Source organism: Tinamus guttatus, unplaced genomic scaffold (assembly GCF_059628265.1).
Source record: "Tinamus guttatus ecotype Peru unplaced genomic scaffold, ASM5962826v1 Tinamus_guttatus_pri_ptg000117l, whole genome shotgun sequence".
NCBI classification, from domain to species: Eukaryota; Metazoa; Chordata; class Aves; order Tinamiformes; family Tinamidae; genus Tinamus; species Tinamus guttatus.
This window is the reverse complement of record NW_028288651.1, coordinates 275,183-295,750: the sequence shown is the minus strand read 5'-3', so window position 1 is coordinate 295,750 and position 20,568 is coordinate 275,183. Positions and strand designations below refer to the sequence as shown.

Below are 20,568 nucleotides of genomic sequence, written 5' to 3'. Positions count from 1 at the left end.
CAGGTCATGCTCTCCCTCACGCCACCTCTCTCCAGTGTGTAACGCATGTGGTTCGTGCACCTAGAGGTGAAAACACTCGAGGCCGACACATACTCTGGGTGTCCCTGCTGGAGCAGGGGGCTGGACTAGATGATCTCTAGGGGTCCCATCCAACCTCAAGCTTTCTGTGATTCTGTGACAGAGCCCATGGTGCTGGGACCTCCAGGGTGCAAGAGGGCCCTGGCAAAGCGCCCACCACACCTTCGCAAAAGGCAGCATTTAATGGCAGCCCTGGGCCTCGCACCACCTCCCGCGGCAGATGCGACCGACTTTGGTGTAGCCCTGAGGGCCGCCGCGCACTGCCTTACGCTCCGACCGCACCCAGGGCGCAGCGCTGCTCGTAGGCCTTGTGAACAGTAATTCGCCTCTGGTCTAATGGCACTGAGAGAGGAAAAAAAAATAATAAAAAGGGTGGCAGGCCTTGAGGGAGGAGAGGAGGAAATGGGAGCGCCGCCATTTTTTTTTTTCCTCTGAAATCTGGCAAAACGAGAAGGCTGATTTTCCTGCGGAATCAGAGGAGAAGTCGGTCACTGGGAAATGATTTAATATTTGACTGATCATTAACCCTCCATCGCTTCAACCTAGTGCTTGGCGAAGCACGGCCCTGCAGCCACGCACAGGAGCCTCCGGTAGCACCATGGGGAGCTCACAGGGAGCTCACTTGTGAGGGACCCAGGTCTACCCAGAGGTAACAGCAGCCTTTCATAGTGAGGAGTCACTCTTGGCTGAGGCATCTGGACCAAAGGGAGGAAGGAAAGAGAGCACCACATTGCAGTGTTTCTCCATCACACCCACAGCCTTTTTAAAACAGCCATCAGTGAGAAGTGTCTGGTGTTTCAGGCATTTTATGGCTGCGAGGTGTTTCTGTAGGGATAGAAATGTCTGTAAGAACAAATAGGCTGGCCCTCCGCCCCGTCCAAGAGAGCAGGTAGTTCATTCCAGCTGTTAGGCATGGGAAAGCAAACATTACTCTCTCCACCCTGTCAGCTTTAGCTCTAGGCCGGTTATTAAAATTAAACAGTTTCATTGGTGAGAACGATGTACTTCTGTCCGCAGGCGGGAGAGGAGGGAGCAGGGAGGAAAAAAGAGAGCATGTTTTCTAAAGCAAACTGCCCCTACGCACAGTGCAACGATGTGCCAGCGCTGTGCCTGTGCTCACACATCCATTAGAAAATCCCCGACCTGCAGGATGCTTAACACTCCCCAATGTCCTTCTCTCCTGATTGGAAAAAAGAGCAAAAAACTCCCATTACTTGCAAAATAAACACACTGTTTTCTAGTGGAAGAGTCACCTCTGGAAGATAAGAGGGAAGGCAGGGGGAAATGTCTTGACAGGTCTCCCCACCACCAGTGCAGTCTTGATGCGAGAGCCAAGAGGGAGCTCCCTCTTGCCTGGCCAGGAAGGCTTAGGGAGGCTGGTGAGCTCAGCCCTGTGCCCAAAACATGGCAAAACACTAAGCTAAACAGGCCCAAACTCCAGAAAACTGCTGTGGAGGACCCTGGCCATCTCTGGTTGACTCCAAGGAGGCAAGAACTTCATAACTGTGTCTAGAGACAAACATGTGACTTTCCTACCAAAAGCTGGCAGTCTTTGGTACTGAATAAGACCGACCAAACGCTGGAGTTGGTCATTTCTTTGCAGCCTGATTCTAACCTGGCATTTCAAACGGCTGGTCTTCTTACTTCCTCCCAACACTGGGTACCCCGCTATTGCCTTCTAGCCCACTCTTGGGGATACGCTTCCTTCCTTGAGACTTCAGAACAGAAGAGTTACTATTTACTGCTCTGCATTAGTGGATTTGGGCAATGACGGAATAGATCAAGCTAGAACATGAAAATAAGACACGCATTAGGCCTCATTCTGACTTATAGTTAGGCCCTTCTGCATCAATCAGGAGATGGAGGATTAGATATTTAGACAGTATTATTTACTGTGGCTCAGCAGATGATTTTAGTAAAGGATTTTTGGATATCTCTCACTGAACTAAAACTTGCAGACACTTGGAGGACAATATAAGATTTGTTTTTATTATGAACGAGGGAGTTTTTTTCTTCATTTCTTTGAGTGTTATTTTTTGCCCAGAGCTATGCATACATTCTTGAGAAGTTTAACAAATTTTACAAGCCTATAGCACTCATCATCTGACTGCTATTTGAAATGCCAACTCATGTACTATTGCATATGAACTCTTTGAATCATTATTACGCCTTCCGATTTAGAAAAGAAAAAGTTCAGAAATAAAACTCTCTTCTACATTTTATACTCCAAGCTCTAACATTTGATGAGTTTTCTTATGAAGAGGAGTTATTTTCTTTAAAGATGAATGATATGATATTGTGTTAGGCAGTGCTAGGACCTATCCTGACTTTCCAACGACCCAAGCAAGTCTCCCCAAAGCATTCAACAGGAATTTTGTATTTTCTTCATTTTTTTTAAATGAAGTGTTTTAGATTACTTCTGTCTGCATCTATATATGAGCACTCCATAAAGCTTGTGAATGTAGGCAAAAGCACATGTGTGCACGAAGACACTCCACATATGTGCTTGGAATGTGGTTCAGTGTTTATTTCACTAAAATGCTGCAGTCAGCTTTTATATGCACATACGGGGGAATGGAAAAGGAAGGAAAATTTCCTCCATTAAATGCCTAACTGTGCTGATACATAAAGGAGAAAAAGGAAGCTGTAAACTGCAGTCCCTTGTACTTTTCACCATTTTCCTAAACATAACCAGCAAACCAACACCTAAAATTTATCTTATCAATCTCTTTCCTTTAGCAGTTTTGCTAAACACATCAAAACAGTAGATCTGAAAAAGTTTATGGCTAACTTACATTTAAACGGTTTTCTTTCTTCCACCTCATTTCTCCATTCAACTCTCACTATCAGCTTATTTCAGTCTGACTCACTTTATGGTCTTTCCTAGGCCAACCAGCTCCAGCAATGACAGAAATTCATACTACAGATTTGAATATTATTATAATCCTAAGATTACTCTGACAGACATTTTGTTTAGAGTTGCACCCTGTGTAACTTTTGTTCTGACTAGAAAACATCAGCCCAACTTACATGATGGCGTGTTGAGAAACATACACATTTCACAGCCCTGGGGCTAATGTGCAGGCTAGTGATCATATCCATTTCATAGCTGGGTTAACTGAAAAAGAGATCCTAACGATTTACCCCAAATCATATAGCATATCCAGCAGCAGAGTTGAGAAAAGGAAGTTAAGCTTTGATTCTCAGTTGTCTTCTCTAGTAACCGGGCAACAGCCTCTTAGCATCGATGTGTGAGAAAAGCGGGACTACTTCTTACTGATTCTTTCTGGTACCTGTACACAAAACACTGGCTGAAGTATCCCAAAACCCACTGAGTCGGCTTTTCAGTTAGCCAGTTACAGATCATTCTTTTTCCTTTTCCAATAGGAAATAGTTCCAATAGTTCCCCCACCCCCCCCCCACCCCCCCAAAAAAAAGGCAATAAAATGATGGCAGCACTGGAATATGCTCACTAGTTCTTTTGATTAAACTTAAATAAGGGAATTGCATAACAGATCTTCAGTATGCCACTGCAGGAGTAAATTTAGCAATGTGAGCACCATTAGAGACATAACAAGTGCATTTACAATTACTTTTTAATAAAATCATCTTCCAATATCAAGTAAAAAACAAATCTCCTTGCAGTTCAGAAACACATTCCTCCTCAGAAGAGCCAGATGAGGCATTTGTATCTCTCCATACAGCTGCAACAGACTCATTTTGCAGAAGGGTCTTAAAGACACTATTACTTTTACAAAACACATCTGAAAGAGTATGTCTTCCCAGGCCAGACGAGTCCAGAACTACATCTATCCAAGCATCCCCCGACACAGTCCAACACCAGGTGCTCTGGGGGACAACCAGTGCAAGAGATGGCTATGAAATAACAAACTCCAGGGAAAGGTCTTGCCTCAGCACTTAGCGATCTAATTTCAGAAGCTAATATTAAATTTATCCCCTACTTCATCAAGATGTATGATTGACCTAGCAATTTTATTCCAACATAAATATGGTTGTTCTCATTACCCTTATAAATACCTATGCCCTTCCTGACTTACTATCTGAACTCAAAGCTCTCCCATGACAATGACTTCCAAAGGTTAACTAGATGTTGCAGAAAAGACTGCTTTCTTCTGATAGTTTAAAACATGTGGATTTTTCATATAATTTTATTTTCCTTGCTATGTATACAGAATAAACCTAAGTACAATTGTCTAATTAAGTCTCCTTTCCAGTCCCTATTGAAGTCTATGGCAACACTTTACAAAACCAGATTTGTTTCCTTGCTCATCAACTGTAAAATCCAGAAGGAACTTCTCAGGGAGGAGAGAATTTACCAAAGCCTATTGATATATAATAATTGTAATAGCAAACAAAGATTAGTATAAAATAACAAAAAATAAATTCCAGACTTGCAGATGCCTTTGGAAAAGTTATCAAGTTTCATGCTCTTTCAGGAGCCAGAAAGAGAAAAAAATCAGATTGTTAATGAAACTGAAAGCCGGAGGAAAATAAAAAATCCCTCAAATCTGTCATCAGTATTTGCATTTGCCAAGAAGGCCTGGATGTTACCCTGCCGTGCAACAGAGAATTTATGGCCTTGCACACCTTCATCCATCCTATTATTATATATGAAATGAAAAAAAAAAAAAGGAAAAAAAAAAAAGCACAGGAGAGCCCTCAGAAATAATATGTATTTTGCTGCCATTGAGTAACAAGTGTTATGATGATGATTATGACTAAGTCACCGGGCACTGGCAGTCCTCAAACCTAAATCACTAAGGGGAGGGAAATACACTAGCCAAAAGGCTGGAAGCAAACTCATCTTGCAATAAGAGAAGCAAACTCATCTTGCAATAAGAGACTTGGTATTTAACCAGATTTATCACACCTTTGCTTTTGCTTACGACTTCTTTACTGCCAGGACTGCTGACCCAGCTCACAGGCACACAGAGTCCGGGCTGGGGGCTGCAATATCCTCCGCGCCCTGCAGCGCTGCTGCGAGTGGCACACGATAATGCCACTGCCGCCAGCCAGACACAGCTAGCGAAGGGAATGCAGGGACAACCAAAGAGCAGACGCAGCTTGTGTCAGGGAGCCGCATGCAGTGGCCTCTTCCCCTGCTTGGCAGCCCCCTGCCAGGACAGGGCAGCGCCGGCCTGACACGCAGGTGCAGCGGCCACAAGCCATCCCGGGGAGCAAGCCCGCGGCGAGGGGGCTGTGGAGCGACAGCCGAGGCGGCTCTGCCTCGGCCTGCGCCCCAGCTGGATCCAGCGCCAGATTGTGTCCGTGGATTAACAGCCTGAGGGGAGAATGTAGAGAGGATGGGGCCAAACTCTTCTTGGTGGTGGCCAGTGACAGGACAAGGGATAATGGGTACAAACTGAAACATAGAAAGTTCCATCTCCATGTGAGGAAGAACTTCTTTACTGTGAGGGTGACAGGGCTCTGGAACAGGTTGCCCAGAGAGGTGGCGGAGTCTCCTTCTCCGGAGATGTTCAAAACTCGCCTGGATGCCACCCTGTGCCATGTGCTGTAGGTGCCCCTGCTGGAGCAGGGGGGTTGGACTAGGGAATCTCTAGAGGCCCCTTCCAACCTCAACCACTCTGTGATTCTGTGTGTGTGTGTGACTCCTGATTTCAAGCAGCACGCGACACAAACCAGGCTACCTACTTTTCGGTAGAGCTCAAGAGAGGCCTGTGTTAACACAGGCACAGACCTAGCTTCTTTCTTAATACTGAAAGTAAGGTTTTTAACAGGATTGCTGTTTGAACTTTATGGTTCTTTGCAAGATCAAGGCAAATGACATCACCTCCATAAGCGAGACCGGTGGTTCTGAAATTTTAAAGGTCACGGTCAATATCTGTATTAAAAAGAAAAAGAAAAAAAAGGCAAGACTTCTGAGAAAATACACTACCTAATATAACTGCAAGTTACACATAAAGTTGTAGTCAATAGAGAGACTAGAAAACAGACATTTTCTCTTCTTATCCCAGTTCTTTTACTCTCTGCTAGTGCACAGATTTCCCATTCAATGCATTTCTCTCTCTCTTCAGTAATAGCAAAAAGAAAAATATTTTGATAATATTTTGAGAATTTGATTATAAACCCACAAAGCCACAAAAACTGGTGAAGGACCTAGAAGGTGCAGCACTTGAAACTGCCAATTCATTTACTCAACCGAGTGGATTTCAGACCGTTTCCTTTCACGAGTCAAACAGCGACTCGGGGTTAGCCCCGCGGGGGATTGAGCCGGCGCTGCCTCGAAACGCTCCTGTGTGCAGCGCCCAGCCAGGCACCCTCACGCGTGCTGCTTCTGCATGGGATGTGCAAGAAAAATGTGGCGCTGCAAAGGCAGCCGCTGGGGAGCTGCAGGGACACCCTCAGCACGAGGGATACCCCCAGGGTGCCAACAGTCACAGCCCGTGACTTTGTCCTGTGGCCGGATGTGTCGGCTGTGCCTTGCCTTAATGGTTAGGCTACGGGCTGTCGGAGCTGTTCCCTACACTTGCTTTTAAAGGAGTGCCACCTTCCAAAGAAGAATTAATCATTTACTAGGCAAAAATGAGGAAAAAAAAAAAAAAAAAAAAGAGGAAGCTCAGTGATTAGGGCAGTCAGCCTAGGAGATGGGAAAGCTGGGCTCTGGCTGCTGGTCTGAGCAGCATTTACGCACTGTGCCGTAGAGAGTCACCCGAGAAAACACATCAGGCAGCGGGAGTCAGAAACCTCAGCGCTTCCTCCTCCATCAGCTGACATCTCCACCCTGAAGAGATTTCAGCCCTGCATCAAAAAGGAGGACACCGCTGCAAAACCAGCAGCCTCCCGCCAGTGAAAAACGCATGTAAAATCCCTTGGGCTCAAGAAGGAAAACCTCCCCTTACCTGGGGAGAGGGCTTTAACCAAGGGCCCATGCAGCAAGAAAGGGCACTTCCCCTGACTGCGCTTCTGGACCAGCACAGCACGTAGGCTAGCCCAGCCCCGAGGGTGCCGCGAGGCACAGAGGGACACAGCGGGGACGGCACTCCTGTGCCCCCATGCCGGGCAGTTGCCACCTTGCTTATGTGAAGAGCTGCAGGAACCCAGGCACTTGGGCTACCACAGCGGTGCAGCAGGCATTGAGGAGACGTAGGGCTTATATTCCACCGGAGAATGGCCTCGTGCATCGAAATCTGTTAGCTGTTGGGCAGAATGAAGAACCACAGCAAATGATCAAAATGGTCAGAAAAAAATGCTTGTCTACACGTACATGATGGTTCATGCCCTCTTTGTGTCCAATTTTTCTTGAAAAGCTCAAGGAAGAAGCCACTGCAAGACCTGCAAGTTTAGCACAGCTAACCTGCACCTTAGGTTGCATGCCCAAGGAGGGAACCTGTTGTTCCCAAACAGGATTGTTTCTACCCCAGGTCCATCACATTTAATGCTCCTCAAGTCAAAATTCAAAAGTCACGGAGCATGCTAGTCCTCTGCCAAACTGCTCAGCCATCTGCAACTAAACAGCAGGCACTAAAAAGCAAAATGAAGCCATTAAGTTGTCAATCAGAAAGCATATATTATACTGAAGTACCACGAAATTGCGGAGATGAGCTTCTTCTCCACTTATTTCTTTTGTAATGTGATTAAGATGTTATCAGGCCAAAGTACAATATTGTGGTATCCTGACCTGTGTGAAAATCTTTGAAAGCTGCATTTATTTGCCACCAGAACCACAAGCTAATAATACAGCCTTCATATAGGCAGTTTCATTCCGCTGCTTTTTCTAAGTTTTGAACACCAACAAAACCATGAGGCTGCGCACTGTGAGGGTATTAATGATCTCCCGGCACTGTGAACAGCACTCGACTAGTGATGGCTCAAATTTAAACTCTACCAGTTACATCTCCTTCCAACCTACACTTTGCTATGCTGCTTCCTCCTCTTCCTTATAAAAGGAAGAATTAATGCTTTATTACTTATTTCTCAAAAAGCATTGTGAATACAAAGAGATTTGCAAAACAAATAACAAAGATATTTCAACCAAATTTCAGACCTGATAAGACCTGGGCCCACACAATAGTCTAAAAGTGCATGTTCTCTAACTTGCTTGCTATGTGATGTATCTACAGGACTAACCGTGATGCCACCTTCATAAACCCTATACTTTTACTATACAACTTCTGATAACTTTTAATTCTAGGGGAATTATAGTGCGAAGGAGGAGAAGGCTGCACAGGCCCATGATGCTGGCTGCTCGGGGAACCCGTGCAATGCAGAGATCCTGCCCACTGTTACGCTCAGGCCCTATGAAGGGTGAATAGATGGCAGCTGATGGGCTACTTAGGAAGTGCCATCTATGAGACTATAATAAGGTTCGCATGCAAGGGATGGTGAAAAGTGCCGAGCTGCGGACCGAGTTCTTCACTAAATTATATTAAAGCAGGCTTTTCCACAAGCATATCCTGAAAGCTAGGAAAGGAAAAAAAATCCAGCACCCTGTGCCATCCTGGATCTCTTCTGCCTGAAGAGGGGATCCCCAAAGCTTCATTTGAAACTTCAGTTTAGTCTTTATGTTTCTGTAATAGCCTAGAAGGTTTTGCTGTGTGCTTAATAATCATATGACTCAAAAGGTACAGCCCGTTCACCAGACAGACACGTAAAAGCTGCTGCGGGGTAATATTTTGCACATCTTCTTCCATATGTACATTACAAATAGCACATGGCCGTAAACGGCATCACATGCATCCAAAATCAGGAGCTTTTGTTTATAGGAAACCTCAATAAACAACCAAATGACTGTCGATAAGAAGCATCTTTTCCTTTTAAAAGCAGTCAGTGTTTATAGTCTAAGTTACTTTTATTTCTAACTGTGGAGAAACCGCTCCAGCATTTGCCTCATCTGGCCAATCGTTTCTGGTAACACCTGTCTTTTCACGTTCTCAGTTTTATTATTTATGTTTTTCTTTACACAATACACCCACAGGACAATACACGCTTGCAGACTGGATCCAAAGTGCACTGGAGGCAACAGGATGACTTCACTGGCTCCGGAGGAGACCATGGGCCCCTGCTCCGCAAGCGGGCTTCGAGCCTGAACAGGGACTTACGCACGAGTTAGGCATCCCAGGCCAGAAGCGCAATCTTAAAATCCCTAACCCTTTAGCTGCTCGCATTTTAACCAGTGGAGCTCTCCAGAAGACTCCGTTGTTTACAGATTTTCTTTTCCAGTATAGATGCTCAGCAGCTGTCTGTGCAATACAGACTCAAATGTAGGTCTCCCTTTCCCAAACGTGGTCCCAACTACTAGCTCCAGAGCCATGAAATATATATATACACACATACACACAAACATACATTTTTTGCTCCCCCTTCTGGCCCCAGGAATTTCAATTTTTTTTTTCTTCTTTGTAGAAGCAGAGGAGAAAGGGAGAATGATCCTCCGCTAAAGCAACTTGTAGCCAGAGATCTGCAGCACCCTTCTGGGAGATGCGGATTTCTGCTGAGAAGAGGGCCCCAAAGCGACTCTCTCCATGATGATGACAGCACACAGAAGGTCCCTAGGCCCTCGATGCCGGTACCCACTAGGCTGCTGGGTTCAGCAGAGGGAAGGCAATGCCTTCATCTTTTAACAGAGATCGTCAGTGAAGGCAGAGTGCTACCAAATCCAACACTAACTTCGGAACAGATCTGATGCTGAAAACTTAATGTGATTGCCCTTCACAGACACAGAGCTTATCAACCACGTTAACTGCGAAGAGGGTACCATATCCCTTGACACGCACCGCTCAGAGGTGGGCTCCTTAACTGATTGCGGTCACTAGCTCTATTTCATAGGAGTCAGAACTTGCAATTACCAATCTCTGACCTACCATATGCCCATTTTAAGTGACTTTAGGTCTCAGTCCATACATAAAGTTTCTTCTCCAGGATAACTTTTGCTATTTCTTCCTTCTAACACAGCAACAATATCATATGTACACAACACCTTTGGTTTGAGGGACCCCATTTTGTCACAGTGCATCAATTAACAGAGCAAAAAGGAAAGAAACCTCCTTCCAATGAAATGTGGTTATTTATTTTGAAGAAACAGACAGACAGATGATTCTGACTAACTAAAAGTATAAAAGCTGTCTATTTTCCACAAGTGGAAACCCTCCCTTTCTGGATTAGCCCCAGCCAGAAGCAAGTTCTGCTCTGGAAATACAGGACCACTTGAGCCCGACGCGTGCCAGATCCCAGAGGCAGCAGTTTCTGCAGAACAATACCCTGGACCATCCCCTACTCATCTCCTGGCACCTTTGTTTGGCGGCAAGACAAAGGCAGGACTTTCGCACCAGGCTCCCGCTGCAAAATCCCGCTTTGTCCGTCACTGCAGCTACAAACACTGGGTCTGAGGATCATCTGCCCCTCCTTTTCCTTCTGCTACATGCAATGCTGGGTCCCCTCCCCTGACACGTTCCCCTGACCCCAACCAGACACACGGCTGCCTCCGACGCACCTGCCCACGGCATCAACTCTGCCTCCCCATCCATCCCAGGCTGCTGCGGACCCTGTCGGAGCCCGATGCCTTTCGCTCCCCCAACTCAAGCACCTCCGTGCTCCTCCATGTGGACACCCTGAAACTCGCGGCCCCAGGGTGCAGCCCTGGGCGAGGGAAGGGAACTGCAGGGCACGTACATACCCAGCCGCCGTTGTCCTGGATCCAATTATGCAGGTGCCGGTTCAGGTACTCGGTCATCCAGGTGGCGATGCTGTCCACCAGCGGCGACATCTCCCGGTTGACGCTCTCCACGCACATGACGCCACCGAACTCGAAGAAGGCCACGATCCTCCCCCAGTTGACGCCGTCTCGGAAGAGCTCCTCCACCACCGCCACGAAGCGGCCTCGCGCTGTGAAGGGTGTCAAGTGCAGCTGGCCGGACATTTGGGCAAAGTCCCTCTGGTAGCGGCGGGAGAACTCGTCACCAGCCTGGCGCAGGGCCAGGTGGACCCCCGGCGGCGCCGGGCGCAGCGCGTCGCCCGTGCCCACGTTACTAGCAGCAGCCGAGCCGGGGGGCTCGGGGTGTGGAGACACCAGCCCAGTGTGATCAGAGGAAGTCCCAGGAGCAGCAAGAGCAGCAGCAGCAGCAGGAGGAGAGAGCCCCGGTGACGCTGGCGCCTGGTCGCCGCTGGCCGCCCAGTCGTATCCCCTCTGCGAGAGTTTATAATGGATGTACTTCAGCACTATCTCCCGGTTATCGTAGCCTCTTCTCCCCGGATGAGCCATAGTTTCCAGGAGGAAGCAGCAAGAGGAAGGGAGAGAGGAAGAAGAGTAGCAGGATGAACCCAAAAAAAGTAAAGCAGCCAATGACAATAAAACTACTAACACCAAAAATTATAATCCAGTTATTGTGTCGGACACGGTTTCATTCATAGTGACGTGGGGGCGTTCTCAGGGTCTTGGAGGTACTTTCGTCGTCTCAGTGTCTCCTCCTCGGTTTGAGATGCACAGTATAAATAGGAATTAAAACGTTGTGAATATTTTACTTCCAGATGCACATTTATTACTTACTATATATTTACTTTAGAAATATTTCCTCCTTTGTGTTGGAACACACGTTAAAAAATATCATACCTAGGCAAAATCAGGTGCATTTTCCCCGGGTGCTGAACTACCATGCACATGAAGGAGTGGACGGACACACACCGTAAAAACTGCAATTCAGTATGACTTGTTAAACAGCCTTGGATGATCGTTACTCCAATGCGCTTTATGCTAGAAATCTCAACACTGCTTTTTGTTTTTTTTGTTGTTGTTAAGTTACGAAAAAGTATATTTCCTCTATAAAGTACTTACTTGGAGTATAAATATGTTCCTCTGTCAAGTTTCCTCAAAAAAAAAATAGCAACAACAAAACCCCAACATCACAAATCTTCAGAAACATTAAGTTCTGGCCGCTCCGATCCTTCAAGTCACCAAGGGGACAGGAAAGGGACAGAAAAAAAATATATATGTATATATCACTACGATTTCAAATGTCTTTGCCCAGACTCCTGCTTAGCAGACATCTCTGAAGACATGTCAAAGCTCAGAAAATCTTGCCTCGGAGCCCGGGAAGGCGAAAAACCCCAGAGAGACCCAAATCTTGCAGACCAGACGAAACGCACACATGTGAATCCAGGCGCTCGCAGAAGTGCTCCGTTTTTCCCTCCAGTGCAACGAACGGACCCAGGCATTTACGTAGTTTCATTCAGGCACTGATCGCAGGAGCCCAGTGCTTCCACGCACACGGGAAAAAAAAAAAAAAAAAAAAAGAGGAAAAAAGGGGGAAGGGGGTTGGTTGGGAATGCAGCGATTCAATCTTTTTGACAAAAAGGCGCGCGAGGAGAAGGGGGGAAGCAAAAAGCGCCGGGGCGGCTGCGCTCGCGTGCGGCCCCGGGCAGAAATGCCATTTCCCGAGCAGAGCCGCTTTGTATCAAAGCAGGAGGAAGAGCCGGCGGCGGCGGCGGCGGCGCCGCGCGCGGGGCGGGCGCGTGTGCGCGGAGCCCGTGGCGCGTCCCGCGGCGCCGCTGCGCGCCCGCCCGCGCCGCCCCCGCGCCGCGCAGCCCCGCCGGCTCCGCGGCGGCTCCTCGGGCGCTGCGCGCTGCTGCGGCGGCGGCTCCGCGCGGCGGCTCCGAGCGGCGGGCGCGGGCGGGGAGCTCTGCCGGCGGCGGCGGCGGGGGCTGAGCGGGCCGGGCCGGGGCCGGGCCGGGCCGGGCCGGGCCGGGGCGGGGCGGGGGCGGAGCCCGGGGGAGGCCCCGGCGGCAGCGCAGGGCTCCGCCTCGCGCTCCATTCACCAAAAACGGGGGAAGCGGCGCGGGGGGAAGCCGAGCAGGCGGCGAGGAGGGAGGCGGCGCCGCCGCCGCGGGGGGCTCCCGGGGCGGCTGCTGCGGCCGCACGGATTAATTTAAAATGAGAATGATAGCAAGAATAAAGAGGGTGGGATGGGAAAAAATACTTTTTATTTTAATAATAAAATTGTATAAAATACAGCCGGGAGCGGCGCACCTGCCCTGCGCAGGGCGTAGCTGGGGGAGGAGGGAGGAGGAAGGGAGGGCGCTCCTGGAGCCACGCGGAGCTCGGCCGGAGCAGCGCGGGCCGCGCGGGGCAGCGGGTGCGGCGGGAGCGACCGCGCGCGGCGCCGGGCACGGGCGAAGGAGCCGCGCAAGGCGGGCGGGAGCGCGCGGGGGCACCCGGCCAGCAGGCCCCGCCGCGCTGCTCCGCGCGGGCCCCGCGCCCGGCCGTGCCCGGGGACGCTCGGCGCGCGCGGGGGCGGCCGCGGCCTCGGCCCGGCGGCGCGGGGCGCCCCCCAGCGGCCGCTGCGCGACGCCGCTCAGCCCGCCCGCCTCCCTCCCTGCCCCCTTCCTTCTTCCCTCCTTCCTTCCTTCCTTCTTTCTCCCCCTCCTTCCTTTCTGCCTGCTTCCCTGCCTGCCTCCTTTCCTCTCTTCTTCCCCCTGCCTTCCTCTCTTCGCCTCTCCCTTCATGTGGGAAGGAATGAAGGACTCCCCATCTCTCATACAGAGAACCTGCTGGGAAAATCAGGAATATAAGGTGGCATCCTGCTCTCACCTCCTTTTCACTCGTGCCTGCTGATGGATATATGAGGCTGCCTGTGGCTGGTTTTTCCTTTCAGGGATTCAGAGAACAGAGGCTTCAGGGCAGCAAGGAAAACCAAGGAAGTCAAAAGAAGATGGATGGTTTCCTACACAGCCATCATGTCACAACTACCCTATGCCTGCATGTGTCCACATGCAGTGCGTCTACCTGGCCGCCCAGTCAAATGCTGCAGAGCGAACACACCTGGTCTCTGTCCGCAGCCCCCCAGGGAGCAAGGCTTTTGCGAGGAGCCGAGGCCTCGCGCTGGGCGGCTTCACTGGCACAGCCCGCAAAGACCAGGCCAACAAGAGGCGCCACCAGCCTTACCTCCCTGCTCCGAAAGAGAAAACTCAGCTTCATGTATGCAGAGATGCCACGGAGGCTTTAATGGAGCCAGTGATACAGAAAATCAGAGTAGCCATAACCAGCTGGGCTGCCGATTAATTCTCTCACTGTGCTGAGCCTGGATCTAGCACAGTTGCTTCTGCAACTGACAACGCAGCAGACAAGCACCGTGCTCACAGATGTTGGGTAACAGAGAAAGCTGCCTGGCTACGCTGCACCGCACTTGCCGAGCCTGCTTGGTATTATAGCCCAGAGCACACACCACTGCGGGACTCATGCAGAAAGCAAAGGTGTATGTAAAATTGATGTGTTTTTGTAAACGGCAATTTAAAATAGCAGTGGATTTACTTAGGGTATTTCAGTCTGTGCTGTGTGAGTTAGCCCACCAAATAGAACAGAGTGTACTGAGCGCATATAAACGGTATAATAATATTAGAGGGCCTTACTCATTTCTGATAGATACAGCAAAACTTTGAGATACTCCTTTTGGAATGTATCTATTAATAATGCTTTTTTTCCCGCTGGCTTAGTATTCAGAACCTTACTGTATAATGCAGCATTGACAGATCCCAGCCGGTAAATTTTTTACAAGTTTAATAGGAAAATAGTGTTCATGCCTCACAAGAAAGCATGTTAATGCCAAGCACACTTGAGGCTGTACCAAAAGAGAGATGGAAAATACAAAAGAAAATCCTAGCAACTGTGTGCTTTGAGCAAGGACATTAGGATGAGTCATAGAACAAAAACTATGCCTTAAAGAACGACAAATTGGGCTATCTAAAAAAAAATTATGTGCATTTGTACAATCTTTTTTTTTTTTTGTTCCTAACTCATTGTCAGATGCGTTGCATCTGACCTGCATTTACGACTGTAATTTAAGGGAGTGGCATCTTAAAACTAATTACAATGTTACCTGAGTGAGTGATGAGCATGCATTAAAGTTTCACCAGTTTGCATCACAATAGTGTTTTCTACCTTGTTTGTTTGTTTAAGCTCAATGGGATAAATTGAAAGTTAAGAAAGGTGTGGAAAACAAAGGCAACATGTTTTTGGGGAGAGTATGCAAATAAACCAGCAAATGGGGATGAGTTTTTTTTCAAGGAACATCAGCTGAATGCATAAAATCTGCTAAGAAATTGCACGGTACTTTTAGGGAGCAGTGTAATAAATCTGCTACTGAAGATCTGATCCTGCAAATCCTTCTGCATGCATTTATGTGAGTTGTCCCACTGAAGGTTATTTAGACCAGTAAAATAAGAACTAGCTGTGTCAAGGATTGCAATGAAACTAGGAATACCAGGGAAGCTCACACAAAAAAAGCTCGCATGGCAGAAGTTTACAAGATGAGTACAGCGGAAGGAGCACGGAGAAGGGGTACCGGCTGGACCTGGCGATGTGAGGACAGCGGTTATTTGAGTGAGGTGGCTTTCTGTGCTGTGCGTGGGCTCAGAGCATGCAGGGATTCTCAATGTCTGCTATTTCTGTGGTAGCTTCTCAGATGCACGATGCATTATTAACAAACACTCGAGAAAATGCTCCTCATTCCTGGCAACGCCGACCTTAACAACAGTCTGCAAGCGGACACCTTTTCCTTGTGCCTTAAAACTAACACCAATGGGCCTCCAGCAACAGCCGTGGTTCCTGGTGACCTCCCCACCCCTTATTCCCATGGCTCGTGGGTAGGCAAGGTGGGAGAAGCAAGCAGTCGTGCAAAGCGCTGCCTGAGCAGGCACGTTTGAACTGTGTGATGGTAAGCAAGGATTTTGCAGCTTTTTTTGCTATAAAACTGCAGAGTCAAGAGAGAGGCTTTCTATTCTGGGACATATCTAGCAAAAAGAAAGGAATGGGGAGGAGAAAAAAGAAAATGATCCCCCTCCCCAAAAGCAAATTCCGAGCAACCCAAAAAGAGTAGTTTAGGCAAACATGAATGTGCCAACCAAAGCAGTCCTTTTCATTACAACATGCTAACACAGTTTAAATGCTGTTTTTCTTGAAAGAGCTCGCTAAGATTGTGCCTGCAGACAGGGTGCTTGTACAAATGAAGATGGCCAGGCTGCTCCTCACACAGCCATTGGCTCTATAAATGTCTGTGGGTGATAGGCGCGGGGATGCAAATTTCTGTTCCCCCACAGCTGTGCTTCATCTGCTTTTCTTCTGCTGAACGCGTTCGGTGCCTCTCCTTCCTATGCCAGCTGCACTTACGTATTTGCTATGCGTTCCTCTGCGCACACAGGAGCTTTCTGTTCTATCTTTCTAACATTGCCCGGACTTAAAAGCAGCCATTAACTGCATTATCTTGCACATTTGTTTCTCTCAATGACACCACCATGCCCATGGACCTGTGGTATCTTTGCTACGCTGCAAGAAATGCACTGAAAGCAACACTATTTTACAAACTTGCATGTAAGCATACAACTCTGCTGTCAAGTGCCCAAGCTCCTTTATTGTTAAGTTGCATTAATTTTGATGGAAGTGTTGCCTCACACTGCTCTCGAAGCAGCAGTTGGGGCCTATGGCATGAAATGCTATTAAGGGAAGGCATTCTGTACATAAAAGGTATGAAGAAAATGAGCATCCAAATTTCATGGATGCTTATTTTCCTCATTTTTGAGAACAATGGTGGCAGGTTAAGCTGAGCACGTTAACACTTCTTCCAAGCGCATTCCTGACCCAGGAGGTTGCCTTCCATCGCGACCGCGTTGCAGATGCTGCAGGTGCAGAGAGGACACTTGCTGTGTGGAAGCGCCCGCATGCCACACAACGCTGCTGTAGAGCTTAGGGCACACGCACCCTGCGGTTAGGGGCCCTAATGGCGCTCATCAGGAAAGGCGGGAGCATGAGGCCCTTGGATTATATCCTCAGGGTCCAGCACAGCAAACAATTCCTGACTCTCAGACCCCTTTTATTGCACTCTCCCCTTAAACACGGCTACCTCCAGCCCCATGGGCGTCCCTGGAGGGAAGCAAGATGCCTCCATCCAGCCAGAGCTAACGGGCACCACAGGGGCCTCCGCGAGGCTTTCCTCCTTGCTGCTCTGCCTCACGCTGTGGCAACAGGCTCTTCTCCTTAACAGTACCTCGGCTGTCTCACCACCTTTCTCAAGCTACTCTGCTTGTATGCACTCGTGTGCTTCAGGCAATGCTGTATACGCTCTTTCTACTAGAGAATAAAAAAGAACTAAAGATCCGATTCCCCATCTAAGCAGCAGAGCAAGAACAAAGGAAATTGTTTCACTAAAAATGCAGTGTGGAAGAATTGGAAATGGGAAGAGCATGGCAAATATCTGATCCACACGCTTAATTCCTTCTTTAAATTTTCTCAAAGGAAGGAAAATATTTCCAAGTGATACCCTGAACTCAAGGGCACCATACCTAATTTAGTTACACTTTGAATCACTTGTTAGCTCCGAAAAGGATATTCCCCTAAGTCACAAATTATCTTGAGCATTCAAATTCTTGCTGGACTTGGTGGTTTAAATATATATATATGCATACAGACACACACATTTTATTTACAGCTATTATCTAAGTCAACATCTTATTTTGACCAGTGGAATTTATCCTCAGCGCTTCGTAGTTGAACATTAATCTTAGCTTAGCGCCAATATTCTTGCTTTACCACCTTGTGTTTATTTACCCTGCACTTCTACAGAATGAACTTAATTTTAAAACTTTCGAGTTCTAAGTATGAACACGGGGATTTCCCCCCACGTTGAAAACAAACTTGTTTTCAAGCAAGAAATACCTAACTTCAGGCTGCCTTGGTGGCACCCCACCATAGGGTAGGCACAAAGGCTTGGTATCAGGGTCCTTCATTCAAGGTTTCGCCAAAGGGCAAGCCTTCCCGATGCCTCACTTTCGGAAGGCATTTTTCTCAAGTGTGATAGGATTTCTGGAGAAAGCATCTGCACTTCCCACTTCCTTCAGGGTAAGCTTTGCTTACAAGCAGCCCCCTCCTCGCCACTCCCAATGAAAAGGAGCAGCAGCAGCACAAGATAGGCTTTGTTTTCACCAATTCGGTGCCTCTGCAGTGAAAGCAGGGAAAAAAGAAAACCCTCGGCCTCTAAGCTTATGTTCCTTTCCCTTCCCTCCAAACATGAGGAGGAGGGTGGAAGGCGGAGCAGAAGCAACTCACCATTTACAGCTCTCTGGCTCTCCTGGGACTCTCCACCCAGCAGCAGAGCAAAGCAAGTTGCTTCATAAGGTTTTGCTACCACCTTCGGAAGGCAGCCAAATGTGCATCTACTCTTCTGTGTGCTTCCGGCCTCTTGGACAAACACAACGGTATCACCAGACAAGGCAGCTTGCAGTTTAAATTTGATTTCAAAGAAGAATGACGGTTTATCTATTTTGGCTTTTTTTTTTTTTTTTTAAAAACACACTGAAAAACAATAATTTTGCTTGTCAGTAACAGTAGTAAACTGCAGTTGTGACATGGCCTTCTTCAATGACAAAACTTCAAGTTAGCCAACATCTTAAGTTTAGCATGAACCCCTCAACTTCAAAACACATCTTTGATTTTGGGTCTCAGATGATTTTATAAGAACAGCTTTCTAAGAACGAACTTTTCGATTCTGGATTTACTTTTTAAGTTTCCATTTTAGGGTTACTTCTCTCTTACCATTTATTAGCTTGGAGCTATCCACTTAAGCCGTCCTGCCACAGAACTGTTACATAATACACCAGTCTTACATAGAGCTACGTTGGTTAATGATGGTATGGAAAGACAGCTATTGTAACTGCTATTGTTTTCAGCCAGGATGAATGAGCATCTCTCTGCTCATCAGGGTTCACCAGCACTTGCAGACAAACACTAGTTACCTACTGGAACCTCCTCCGGCACCAAAGGCAGATTTTGCTAATTTAATACCGCTTTCACTATGGTTTGGCAATATGGGTCTTTGGGACAATATTCACTGCAGTTCTTTACATCTTTCATCATCTGCTGTGAAACTCTCAGTTGCCAAAATGGTGTCTCCCCCCACCTACAAAATTAAGCGGATCATGCTGAACTAGTCCACCAAAAGGGTCACCAAGAACTTCAAAGTTATGAGCTTTGTTGATTCTCCATTTATTTTGAGAAATACAAAATATGAAAACTAGTTTACAGTTCTGGCACAAAAATGATGAAGCAATAAGCACAAAATTTCCTTTTTTTTTTTTTTTTTTTTTTTTTTTTTTTTACAAATAATGCTATACATTTTTACGATTTAAAAGTGCCTGTAGTTTTTTTTCACAGCAAATAACTTCATTTATCTATATCCTTTTTCTTAGTAAAATATTATATCTATTCAAATTGCACATTAACACCTTGGTGAAATAAGCCATATGTAAAGTTATAATAAATCTGTATTTAAAGCAGACAGTCATTAGAAACATCGAACAGAAGAGATTTGGCTTGGTTCAACTATCAAAGCCTAAACTGAATCTTAGATTGATGGGCGGGGTGAGGGAGAAAAAAAAAAAAAAAGACATTGACAGATATGGCACAGGTATGGATTAAATTACTGACAATTTGACAAAAAGTAATAAAGCATATTTGAAGTTCTTCATGGATCTAATACGCTGCTAAAACCTTGAGATGCAGGGGTTTAACTACATGTAGAGTGGCAAAATTTTTAGGCTGTTCATCATTTTTCCTAACAAGGCTATGAGGCATCTCCTTCACTGGACCTTAAGATAAGCGTGTTGGTGGATCAAGATCGGGCATAAGAAAACAAGAGGCCAAAGTTGTATTAGGTTACTGCAAATACAAATTACTGTTTTGACAACAGGGCAGCTGTAAAGTTTATCATTTAAAGTGAAATTTAGTAATTTGCAACAAGATAAATGAGAACAGTCAAGGATTATTTTTACTTCTAAAAGAGGAAAAAAAAAGAAAATAAACACAAAACAACAACAATAAACTCCACTGGCCTGGTTCAAACTTCCCGAAGTCCCAAGGGGTTTAAGCTACAGTTTGACAATCAATGCCACTACTTGCATAGTGCAAAATTAGGTGTGAACTCAGTAAATCTCTCCCAGACCAGGGCCTCAGTATTATTCTTGCTTCTTTAAAAATACTTGCACGGAATTATCATTCATTATTTGGAGAAGTGATCAGTCAAGGCTTTCAGAAAAAGTGCCTGGTGAGTTAAGATGTCCCACCTGAATTCTCAAGGACGCCCAGTTTTCACAGTGTGTGTGTGTGTGTGTGTGTGTGCTCTGACTTTCTGGATTATCATCTTAATCCTGTTTCTTAAATGCAAACTCTTTCAGAGCCCAAGTTGAAGATCCAAAAATTCAAGTATCTACCAAAGTCTTATTGGCTTGAAGTCCTGACCTTCATGCTTGTATTGATGTAAAGTCAATTTTATCAGTATTTCTTTCAAACTACAAAAAAAGTGATTCACTCATTTTGGTATCCTTTTGCAGAGGTTCAAAGTAGTATTTGATTTACATGAACATCTGATAAAACAAAAGCTAGTATAGATAATAGGGTCTCAAAAGCATTATTTCACTTTAACATAGCAACATTGACAATGGACATACAATAAATGCTCCTTTACAGGCCATTCA

At 46.7% G+C, this 20,568-nt stretch overlaps 1 protein-coding gene across 1 annotated transcript in view; it reads right to left on the bottom strand.

The window, feature by feature from the left end:
- The window catches only part of BCL2 (BCL2 apoptosis regulator), an 89,474-nt gene extending 77,643 nt beyond the window's left edge, over positions 1–11,831 (bottom strand). The window contains exon 1 of the mRNA XM_088521336.1: positions 10,733–11,831. Coding sequence (XP_088377462.1) covers positions 10,733–11,317 — 585 coding nt within the window. The 5' untranslated portion in view covers positions 11,318–11,831. The remainder of the gene's footprint in view (positions 1–10,732) is intronic.
- Positions 11,832–20,568: the final 8,737 nt, after the last annotated feature.